The following is an 11,585-nucleotide window of genomic DNA, read 5'->3' as shown; positions in this document are numbered from 1 at the left end:
GAGGTCAGTTGTATTTTTGGATATGATTTGCAAGGTTACATTTCATATGTGCTGTTTTTAAAATTGTTCATTTTGAAGGTTTTAGTTTTCTATTCATTGCCTGTGGTATTGAGCCTGTTTTCAGAATAATAAAGACACCTGTTTGGATTCGAGCTCAGGACAGCATCTAAGAAATTCATCTGTTGGAATAGTTCATATCTTGCGCCACAGAGCTTTTCATTCTGACTTTGGTACAGAGTCTAAACCATGGATGACTTTCTGAAGCTGTCCACAGTCCATGGTATTCCCCTTCATACAGGAGTTCAGTCCCTCGCTGACTCCCACTCACATTACGTTTCCTCCTCCTACGTAACTCGTGGTCCGGCACCACATTAACGTGTGGCGCAGGACCACGCATTAAAAACTTCCGACCCCGTCACACATACATTCAAACACCGGACTGTATATTTTGGGGTTTTTTTTCAGTTTGTCATTCAGACAGAAGGTGAAGCAGAGATAAAAACGCTGTCTTTCTTAAAGACTGTATGCTTCCATCCACACCAGATGTTTTTGGCTCCTCCCAGACAGCTTAGTAAAACATTCCAGCCCACCTCTGGGAATCTGCTGGCTCCTCCACACTTTCTCACTGAACTCCAGTCAAACCTTTACAGGAGCTAAAGAGACTGAGCTGACACAAAATGAGAGGACTTGTTGTCTTGGTTACTTTGGCCTGCTTCGCCACTGCTCAGCACCAAGCACTGATTGACTACTTGGAGCGGAGGCTGCTTGCTATTGAGGTAAGACTCCCTTTACCTCCCTGCCGAGCCCTGTGCTCCAGAGTCCCTCTGAAAGGAAACTTCCAGGGACAGGGCAAAGGCAATGGAATGCAGATGTGGGCAAATCCTGAGGAAAATGCTGGAAAATACAGCTCTGTGAGACGTATGGTGGATTATGAGCTTCGTGTCTGAGTTAAGAGACTGAGATGAAAATGGAGTGTTTAAAAGTTTGACCAGTCCAGATATTTGTATATATTATGTAAAAAAATGACACAATGCATACAAAAACTGCTGTTTGTCACAGTTATATTATTGCAAATTCTAAAATTAAATGAATTGAACACCTTTCAGATAATTTTCTGAAAGTGTGGAAGCTAATTTTTGTGATGGATAAAATATACATCTCACTTGGTGCCCAAGGAGCAGACCGCTGCTGCATTAACAGTAATGTTGCTATTCAGTTATTCTGTCTTAATATTGTGGTTTTGTTTGTATGAAAAGATGAAAGGTAAAACATGTTCAGCCGTTAGCCATTTTAACAGAGTTTATCAAATAGCGTTAGACTCCCCGATCACCTGTAGAGACAATCTCTTCTCATTTTTCTCCTCCACAGCGAGGTCAGGGGTCAGGGTATGCCGCAGAGTGAGCTGCTAGGATTTTGTGTTTTGCTAAAGGACATTTGAGCAGGGTGGATACTTGCCACGTGTGGTCTGAACCTGGTTGTTTGAAGGATGAGTTTCCTACTTATTATGCCCTTCTGTCCCGGTCTATTTACTGAGCCTGAATAGAACACAAAATTATGGCCTTTTCAAAGCTTTCTAGAACTGCATTTATAGTTCCTGTAAAACAAATATACATGTTTTGCTAACATTACTGAAGTACAAACTGGTAAGATGGAGTGTGAACACTTGCCCTTGTATAAAACAGCACACATAACTAATCTTATGTCACCTTTTAAAACAGGACCGCATCTCTCTGTGGCACGAACAGACCACCCGCTACGCCTCAGAGCTGCGGGAATTGAAGCAACAGATGGTTTCCCAGCTGGAGAACCTGGATAAGGAGAAGGAGACACTGCGGACGAATCTGGACAGCGTGGGGACGCGGGTGGACCGGGTGGAGCGTGAGCTGGACTACCTGGAGACTCAGAACGGAGCTCAGCCATGTGTGGATGTGGACGACAAGCTGATCGAGCAGCAGGTGACGCTGGTGAAGGAGAAGCAGAAGGCCAAGTATTCAAAATTATCAGGTGAGGCATGCAACTGTCTACATGAGCTTTGTCATTACAGAACAGTTATATAACAACTGATCACTCATCAGCTACTTAAAATAAATTCATTTGTCTTAAATTTGTGATAAATCTGTGATACTCAACACTTTTGCTGGTGAGTCAGTGACTTACAAAAAGCCTTTTTTCCTACTTTTTAGCTTGTTTATATATACAGTGACGTATTTCTGAGATTAACATAGATTAACACACATCATTTGTGCTTGTGTTTTTTGTCACTGATATGAGTGAACACACCTGTAAGTCGGCCCACTAGTCTTTGTGTAACTTCTTTCCGACTTTCCACCCTGTCTGTGGCGCGTAGCTCCAACCCTGTTGGTTCTGAAGACATTAAAAACTACTCACAAATAAATACAGCATATCGTTTCTTTTATGAATTCATTTTTCAAAATAATGTCCTCAATCAGCCAGGCACTGTAGTTGGTAGCAGGTGTAACTCAAACAGGAGTAAATAGTGCTTTGTTGGGAACTATTTTCAGCAGCGGATTGATGCATATTTGGTGTGCTGCTGAGTATTTAGTGCAGCAGGTCAGTGTATGTGGGATTAATTTAAGGCAAACTATGGTCATCTTTATCATAATGAGGGAACGTCCAGAGCAGCAGTGCAACTCATTAAGGTTTTATTCTCCATTGTGGGTGGGTGGGAAGCACATCATAGAATCTGTCAGTAAACAGTTAACATGTCAGAAAGGTGTTTCCCACCATATAAAGTTCGTCAATCCTTCACTTTCAGACTGCAGCGACATGATCTCCAGCATAAAAGCCATGAAGATCTTGAAGCGAGTCGGAGGGCCAAAGGGCATGTGGACCAGAGACACCAGCAGGGCCTCTGGGAAGGTTTACATTTTTAACGGGACGGATGAAGACACCGTCCACGAGTTCGCCACCATGCAAGACTTCGCCCGCTCGCTGGGCATGTCTCAGTCCAAGAGCCTGAAGCTGCCATCTGCCTGGATGGGAACAGGACACATTGTCTACAACAATCACGCGTATTACACAAGCCAGGCTGAGGAGATCATGTTGGTTAAGTATGACATGAAGAACAGCTCTGTGACTGACACCGCAGTGTTCCCGGCGCAGGACCATGTCCCAGTGTACGGCCTGACCCCCGAGACGGTGATGGACCTGGCTGTGGACGAGGAAGGCCTGTGGGCCATTTATGCCACGCGGCAGAACGAGAGGCACATCTCTCTGGCTAAAATGGACGCCAACTCGCTGGACATTGAGCAGATGTGGGACACGAACTGCCCGAGAGAGAACGCAGAGGCGGCGTTCGTCATCTGTGGCACTTTGTATGTAGTGTACAACACCAAGCAGCCCGGCCGCTCCCGCGTCCAGTGTGTGTTTGACGTCAATGATATGGTGACCAACGAAGATGCACCACTGATTTACTTTCCCAAGCGTTACGGGGCCCACTCCAGTCTGAAGTACAACCCACAGGAGCAGCTGCTGTACGCCTGGGACGATGGCTACCAGATCCTGTACAAGCTTGTCATGAAAAAGAAACTGGAAGTCTGAGCTGAAGAATCCACTGCACCATCCTCACGTAAAATGTCCACAAACACACCCAAACCCCCTTCAAGGACCATACCATTGATTTTACATGTTAGAGCTCCTTAACTACATATCATGTGCACTTTATATCACTGCTGACCAAAGCATGCTGCAGAATGTCAGATTCTTGAATGTTTTCTTGCACAGTACAGAAATACACTAGCACACTTACTTTAACTGTACGATCCAGTGACATCAAGCCTACTTTTTTATGCTTTCCTCATTGTGACGTTGTAAAACAGCTGGAGTCCATTTTGATTTTAAAGGTCTCAACAATTACATGACATTTTAGAAAAACTAGCGCAGATCTGATGTTCACTGTGACACATTCAACAAGTTGAGCAAGTGTCTGCGCCATGGTTTTCATCAGCAATGGAGGGTCAGAAAAATTCATTCAAAACACTCCAACATGGCACGCAGTGACGTTTAGTACTGATTAGCTGTTACATGCAGCATCACTGGTACGGTCCTGAAGTCCGAATCACCAAAAGCCAAAAACAGTGCAGAAGTGCTGGACTGTCAGACTGTATCTGTAGACTTTCACACACTTTCAGATGTGAGCATTCAACACATTTCCAGATTTTTGACAGCTGTTACACTATTTCTAATGAGACTGCACTGCACACAGTCATCGCTGTGTCTACTGGTGCCTCAACTCACTGTACTTACCTGTGATCTCTTGTGCTACTGTCAAAGTTTCTAAAGGTGTTCCAAGGCGAGGCTACTTTAGGTTATGGTGTTAAGCGCTTGTTTCGTTTTGGTCATGCTACAAATATAGGACACATCCTACTTTAGTGTGATTATGATAGAATAATTGTATAATTAGTATGATTTACAACACCACTGACTTTGATCGCTCTAACAAAATCTGTCCATCTTTTTATACTTCACGTTACATTTTGTTGTCTGAATAAATGTTGATGACATGAATCTTTGTAGCATTGTGTGAAAACACTCGTTTGTTGTTTAGTTTAATTCAACCTTAGCTCTTTGCTCCTGCAGTCATTAAAGCCAGGGTGGGGGCATGAGGTTGAAATGAGATGTAAGATGTGTAGCATCTATGATAATTGCATCTAAACCCAGGCTTTAGTGTTGCTGAACTTGTCAGTATATAACATTCATTATATTGTATAAAAGGCTTAGTTCGGGAGATAGCATTAAAACATGTATACTTTGCTGCTTTATTAATTTATCATCCATCATGCAGAGACTGATTAAAAAAACAACATATGTCATAATCCAAATCTCAACAGTGTCACTTGCAATGCAATCCCAGCAATGTGGTCACAATAGCCTCAGAGCATCAGTAAATATAACTGGGATACGTGCGAGACACAGCTAGCTGGCTAGCACTGTTATCATTCTGCCTGCTTTCCCCACACACTGAGCACATATGTATTCTGTGGTGTTTTATTTCACTTTCATTGAATGAAATCACCAAAATTAACAAAGAGCACCACTGTTTGAATTACACACATGTAATGCATATTAATTTATATCTGAATATGACACATCTATTTATGATATAATCATTTCCCCACAATTATCTGTTCCTATTTCTGCCTCTACTTATTGTTCGTTATGAAAATAAACCACAACTGTTAACACGAGGAGTCTGTTTCTGTGTAGAGATACAAACATGTCAAAGCCTACATGTGTAAGATTGAAACATTTGACTTTGGCGCCCCCAGTGGCAGCATCAAAAAAGACACTGAGGCAGACAGCAGTGCATGTTAGTACCGTCTCTGTGATTCTGACTTTCTCTGCTCATTTTCTGTCGCTGTTATTTAATGTTTGACCTCATCATCTTCATTGATTTGGAAATATCTGCTTATTCTGAATTTGATGCAGCAACTCACTACACCACCTACTTTAAAAACAGGTTAATAAAATGTTCATTAATGTGTCTGACAAGGTGGCAACTGTAGAAGTGGGCTGTGTTCATCTCGCCTAAGAATAATGGAATGTAACAGTAATTGGATTTAACAATGTGAGACATCGTTGACTCTGGTATGCAAGTCTTTTTGGCATGAATAGCTTCACTTGGCTCCAGAGCTGTAGAACACATTCACTCTGTTGACCCTTGAAATTAAGCAGTTGTCGTGCAAACTTGAGGCCAAAATGACCCTCACATGAACAAACGATGACAGTTATTTAAACAAGTTTATTTTTTCAAACTGTAAATAAACAATATCCATAAAAAAACACTTCATTGAGTCTGAATAAAATCAAGAGTAAGAAAGATGCAACAGCACATTAAATTCTGTAAAATCTGAATTACAACAGGGAACATTTGTATTACTGTCTGTGCAAAGCTGAGAACTTCAGTGTGGAGAGTAATCCTGACTGCAAACCTGAAGTATCAATTCACTTTTTGTGTAAACCAACTAAAAAGTGCTGCTTTAAAATCACTTTTACACCGAAATTTTGAATTTCAAAATCTTTCAGAAATCAACCTGAAAGAACATAACTGTAATCTTGATCTTTTAGCAACGGCTGTTGTGTGACAATTTGTGCTGAGAGCCGTCACGACCATTCAGCTGACGCTCAGTCTTACAAAGCACGACATCTGTTATTTGCACTATCCCACAAACTTATTTAATTCTAACTACTAGAGTATTTGAATTTGGACATCCAAAAGCCAACATACCGTTTAAATTGGGAAATTTAATGGTAGGTAACTAAAATGTGTCATGCTGGTCGGAGGACCATCCCAATCAAAAGTAACATTTACATCAAATATGGCAGCTGCACATAAATATGCAAAATAATGATATTGAAAATTACAGTTAAACATTCATAACTATCATGACACCACGGCTGAAAAAACAGCAACACCCTCGGGACATCTATCGTCTAGAAAGCTGGTTTTAGGTATTAACAAATATCCATTAAAGGATCCAACGTATCCTGTAGTGTCCACATTTTCTGTCCATTCCACTCGCAGACATGAAGCGAGGTGAGGAGGTCCTTATTGCTTCGACACTGTCTGCGTTAAAGCGGCCGGATATTATGCTTGACTCAGAGTCGCAGGTGAGGAACTGGCATGGTGACGTCGCGGAAGAATCTGTGTACAAGGGCGTTTTTGGCAGACAACCTTTTGTTTGGATCATAATTCAGCAATTCCTGCAAGAGCAATAACAGAAACGGAGAAACACTGTCAAACAATGTGTCGTTTCTTTTCTCCATCAATCAATCTGCCTATAGGATGTCAGAAAACAGTGAAAAACATTCCCAGAGTGTGTCTGATTTTGTTTCACGTGTGTGCAGTAATTCATGAGAAGAAATTATTCATGGATCCACACAAAGAAGAAAAACTTGTTGCTCGACTCTGTAGCCTTTCCAACAAATACAAAAATGTTACTGTTTTATCTTTGCCAACTAACATGCGAGCCAGAGTCACAGGTAATTCATGCTGAATGAATGAAAGACAAATGTTCTCACCCCAAGCAGTTCTCTTCCATCCTCATCAAGAAGAGGCACCACTTTGGATAAATCCTGCTGGGCCCACTTAGGGAACGATGGTTTGTAGTCGGGCATTAATGTGACTCCTGGCCAGACGGTCTCATCGGGTGTGCCCAAGGTGCGGAAGATTCGGAACAACTGATCGATCTCCGAGTCGCCGGGGAATAAGGCCCTCCTGGTGATCTGTGCAACAGTGGACAGTGAGGTCAGTCTGCTGCTTACATGTTACATTTGATCCATCAACATCACAGAAAATGTGTTTGTTTTTTCTTAGTAGATCACAATATTCATGTGGACAACCAGTTCTGATGGGTCTGTAGCCCTGCTTAATATGAAAGGCGAAACTGAGGGCATTACCATTTCAGCAAAGATGCACCCCAGACTCCAGATGTCGACAGCTGTGGAGTAGTATTTACAGCCCAGGAGAATTTCTGGTGCTCTGTACCAAAGTGTCACCACCTAAGAAACAGCACAGAGGCAATCTTTTAATTAGGAAAACACAATTCTTCAGGAAAAAGTATCAACAAAAACCTTCTGAAACAGCTTTGTTCAATGACATGAAACCCAAGAAATAAACACTATAAATTTAGCCATTAGCTGATGTTAGCTACACTAGAGCACTCCTTTTCTTAGAGAAAGTATGATGGGAGTGCACTTCTGCTGGTTCACAGTAATGAATACACACTTCAAATCATACAACACTGTATTTTTCTTCAGATGCCTGCTGACATGTATTAATGTGGTGGCCATACACATTACCTCATGTGTGTATGAGCGGACAGGCACACCGAAGGCTCTTGCCAGGCCAAAGTCTGCGAGCTTGATCTCTCCCTGGGCGTTGATGAGGAGGTTCTGGGGCTTCAGGTCCCGATGAAGAACCCTGTGAGAGTGGCAGAAGGCCAGGCCTTGCAGCAGCTGGAAAAGATAACTCTACACACACAAGAACAAAATGTACCCAGGTAAGTCCATTTATTTTTGATTTTGTACAGATCAAGACAGATGTGTTTTACGGATCTAGCTGAGGTTTACCTTAACCAGAGGCAATGGGATACCGGTGACAGAGGAGGAGTCCATGAACTTTTTTAGATCCTGATGAAGGAACTCAAAAACAAGGTAGAGCTTGTTCTCGGTGTGGATGACATCCCGCAATCTGAAACACGTTAAAACAGACAGGCTGCCTTAAAAACTGACAGAAACAAGTAACATGAGAATCTTGAAAGCAGGATTTAGCTCAAAGTTGTAACAATAGGAACTTACTTGACAATATTTGGGTGGCTGAGTTCTTTGAGAAGTGAAATCTCTCGGATGGCAGTGCTTGGTACACCCTCTGTTTCCCTGCATGAAACACATGGCAAATTAACTCCTTATGCTACTCAAGTTCATTCACTGAACCTGAGCAACAATAATGTTAGTATATTTACTTCAGCTTGGTTAAGGGATTCGTAACATTTGCTGGATTCAGTACAATTTTCAAAGGTATTTTATTCTTTTGTATATCTTCATGGGCCAAACAGCCAAAGCATTCACAATAAAAGTAACTTGAGCCTCATGTGAGACGTCCAGTGGGGAAAGATGACCAGAGCTCGACAATCAGCAGCCTCTCTTATAGTGGTTCTATAAATACATCACTGCCAGCACACAAACATATCAGCCAACAAAAGCACAGCAATGCTTTTCTTCCTTTGGACTGACACAAAGGTCAGAAAACACTGGATAAACAGAGTCACTGGTGGAAACTGCTAAAGCCCAGGAATAGGTGTTCCAACATGGCATCAAATGAATGTTCCATAAATAAATAACAATAAATGACTTTGAACGTATGCTTACACAAAGTTTTTTTTGTGTGTTTTTGCACAATGCACTTGACTACAGCTACAACAATTAATCGATTCTTGACTATTAAATTAATGACCAATGATTTTGACAATTGATTAATTGGTTTGAGTCATTTTTTTAAGAACAAAAAAGTGAAAAATCTGATTCCAGCTTCTTAAATGTGTATATTTTGTAGTTCATAACTCTTCTATGACAGTAAAATGAACATCTTTGGGTTGTTGATAAAACTGATCAACTAAATGAGGAATGATCGACAGATTAATAGATAATGAAAATTAGCATCGAGGCAGCTGATTTTAGGTATTAACAAATATCCTTTAAAGGATCCAACAAATCCAGTGGCATCCACTTCTTCTGCCCAAAATAACACACAAGTTCTGAGCAGTTCAACCACAAAGTAATTTCTCCTTTACAGACTGTGTGAGTGAGAGGATCTTTAAAGAGGTGGCCAACAGAAAAACCTTCACAAGGAAAAAACTAAACTTCACAGTCAGAAAAATATATTTTTTTGCAACCGAGAGCCACTCAGGCTTATCTTAGGACCCCTGACCACCAGGTTGGGATCCACTACAAATACATCTATCATAGATTGTGTGACCTTTTTTTTTTTATAACATTTATCATTTTTATATGTACTGAGCATAGTAAACTACTAACTGGCTGTGGTAAAATGTCCAGAAGTTATCAAATGTCAAATATAAGTGCTTTTTATGTGTATGGCTCATATGAGTAATGTTAGTATGTAACTGTAGCTGAGAATGCAGTTTTAAAGACTGCAGGTAAAAAAAATACACAGTATTTCTATTTCTATATGTCAAACACTGCAGGAGTGATGGGAGGAAGCTGCAAATCACCGCGAGCTGTGTGCAGCTAAATAGCGTTTAGCTGTCACACCCTGGTGGAGCTCTGAGGAGGGCGAGACTTCTCTCAAATCTGCAGTAAAGCAACAGCAACAGTTAGCACCCACAACGTTAGCTTGGCCTCCCGTCGCGCCCGGATGATAACAAAACAACAATCTTATCTCCACTTACGTCTCTAGCCTGATTTTCTTGAGGGCAACAGTTTCTCCGGTGACTTTGTTCTTGGCTTTGTAGACCACTCCATACGTCCCTTCTCCTATCTTTTCCACCTTCTGAAACGTATCCATTCTTTTAGAAAGAGAAAAGACGGGGTGGTTTGTTGGTTGTTTAGCTAGTTAGCAAGACTCTCCTCTTTGTGTGTGAGCTAACTGCTCGGTGGCTACAGAGACAAACGTTAACGAGCAGCGCGAGGACCGACATATAATTAACTCCTCCGCGGGGTTATTTCAGATGGTCCGGGTAAAATGCAGCTGGAGGGCAGCGGTCCTTTGGAGGAGAAACTTTCTCAGTTCAAAACAGCCTAAACACTGTCGGATCAGGACAGTTGTTGGCTTTGATAATGATAATATCCGTTCATATGTGGATTAGCGTGGCGGGTGCTCCTCTGTGGAAAACACTGAACCAACACAGCAGCGTTTCCCGCGTTACTCCGGCGGCGTTAGTTTTTGTGTTCAAGACACACCGACTGTAGTAGCCGGGCGGTATGTCAAAGTTTGTCGAATTGGTCCCTCAAAAGCATTCTTCGTCGGGAATGGTTGTGTAGGGGACTGGTGCCTAGAAGGACTTAAATGTCTTTTTAAAAATTCTGCCTGTTGAGTTTAATTCTTGGTTTGAATGTCAGTGGTTGCAATTCGAGAGATGGAGTCTTGACGTATCGGGCTGAAACGTAATAGTCCTACGAACACATCTCAAAGGTCACAGGGTGAGACGCATTGACGTTTACGCTTACGTAAAGCACGTCTGAGACGGAAGCGGCAGCGTGACAAAAAATATATTAGCAGAGGTGGAAAGTAACTAAGAAAATTTATTTTCTCAAGTACTAAGAACAAGTTTGATTTGTTTGTACTTTATTTGAGTGTTTCCATTTTCTGCTACTTTATACTTTTACATTTCAAAGGGAAATACTGTACTTTTTCTCCACTACATTTATTGATTATCTGTGGTCATCAGTTACTTTGTCGCCTCAGATTAATAATGCAAAATCTAATTAAATAAAAACAAATAAATTTCTATGTATTATTCATAGGTTAAGATTAGACTTTATTGATTCCTGGGACAGCTTTACCAGATGCAACATTAAAGTGATGTACACATTAATGCATCAAATTCATTATTAATAGTTATAATCTAGAAATATAATATACATTATTCTAAAATGTAATAGGTTGGTATGTTGGTAAATGTCAAATAATAAAGTAAATGGCCCCACAGTGTACTAAACAGGGCAGAACGAAGGAGAAACACAGTTGCTCCCTCAAGTGGCAGAACGTGTATCTATGCAGTCCCTCATTAGTTGCACCTGCATTTCCGTCAGATCTGATAGACTAGATAAATACCATTATCATCGTCATTGTGAATGTTAGTAGCACCTGTGATTTCCCTGCTATGACAAGTCAAAATGTCTGCTGTGACAAAGGCCTATGTTAATCTAAAAATATAGAGCAGGATTGGTCATGAGGCACTGGCATCCTGCAATGCTGCATGAATAAACCACCTCTGTTGGTCTCGACATCTATCCACCCAGCAGATTTATATCTGAAGCGTTTGTCCACAACAAAGAAAGGATTTCTCATTTGATGGTGATTATTATAAGGGTATGCGAGTTAA

The 11,585-nt window shown here is 41.2% G+C and overlaps 2 protein-coding genes across 2 annotated transcripts; one reads left to right on the top strand and one right to left on the bottom strand.

The window, feature by feature from the left end:
* The first annotated feature begins 577 nt into the window (after positions 1–577).
* Positions 578–5,184, top strand: olfml3b (olfactomedin-like 3b). Its single transcript, XM_041957582.1, has 3 exons — positions 578–776; positions 1,719–2,004; positions 2,777–5,184. Exons 1-3 carry the CDS (start codon positions 678–680, stop codon positions 3,559–3,561), a joined length of 1,170 nt encoding a protein of 389 aa, XP_041813516.1. The 5' UTR covers positions 578–677; the 3' UTR covers positions 3,562–5,184.
* Positions 5,185–5,755: 571 nt separating this feature from the next.
* cdk2 (cyclin-dependent kinase 2) lies at positions 5,756–10,359 on the bottom strand. Its single transcript, XM_041945324.1, has 7 exons — positions 9,930–10,359; positions 8,320–8,397; positions 8,092–8,212; positions 7,822–7,992; positions 7,420–7,521; positions 7,042–7,245; positions 5,756–6,723 (listed from the first exon to the last, which is right to left on the bottom strand). Exons 1-7 carry the CDS (start codon positions 10,043–10,045, stop codon positions 6,619–6,621), a joined length of 897 nt encoding a protein of 298 aa, XP_041801258.1. The 5' UTR covers positions 10,046–10,359; the 3' UTR covers positions 5,756–6,618.
* Positions 10,360–11,585: the final 1,226 nt, after the last annotated feature.

The sequence above is a fragment of the Chelmon rostratus genome, chromosome 2 (assembly GCF_017976325.1).
Source record: "Chelmon rostratus isolate fCheRos1 chromosome 2, fCheRos1.pri, whole genome shotgun sequence".
Lineage (NCBI taxonomy): Eukaryota > Metazoa > Chordata > Actinopteri > Chaetodontiformes > Chaetodontidae > Chelmon > Chelmon rostratus.
The sequence above is the reverse complement of the archived record's forward strand: the minus strand, read 5'-3'. Positions and strand labels throughout refer to the sequence as shown.

Bases quoted from the DNA above. Each gene is read 5' to 3' on its own strand.
- olfml3b (XM_041957582.1), top strand. From the start codon at position 678: ATGAGAGGACTTGTTGTCTTGGTTACTTTGGCCTGCTTCGCCACTGCT. The intron at 777-1,718 runs GTAAGACTCCCT...CTTTTAAAACAG, and splicing joins GGAGGCTGCTTGCTATTGAG to GACCGCATCTCTCTGTGGCA. The intron at 2,005-2,776 runs GTGAGGCATGCA...CTTCACTTTCAG, and splicing joins CAAGTATTCAAAATTATCAG to ACTGCAGCGACATGATCTCC.
- cdk2 (XM_041945324.1), bottom strand. From the start codon at position 10,045: ATGGATACGTTTCAGAAGGTGGAAAAGATAGGAGAAGGGACGTATGGA. The intron at 7,246-7,419 runs GTAATGCCCTCA...ACTGTTGCACAG, and splicing joins GGTGCATCTTTGCTGAAATG to ATCACCAGGAGGGCCTTATT. The intron at 6,724-7,041 runs GTGAGAACATTT...TTGCTCTTGCAG, and splicing joins ATGGAAGAGAACTGCTTGGG to GAATTGCTGAATTATGATCC.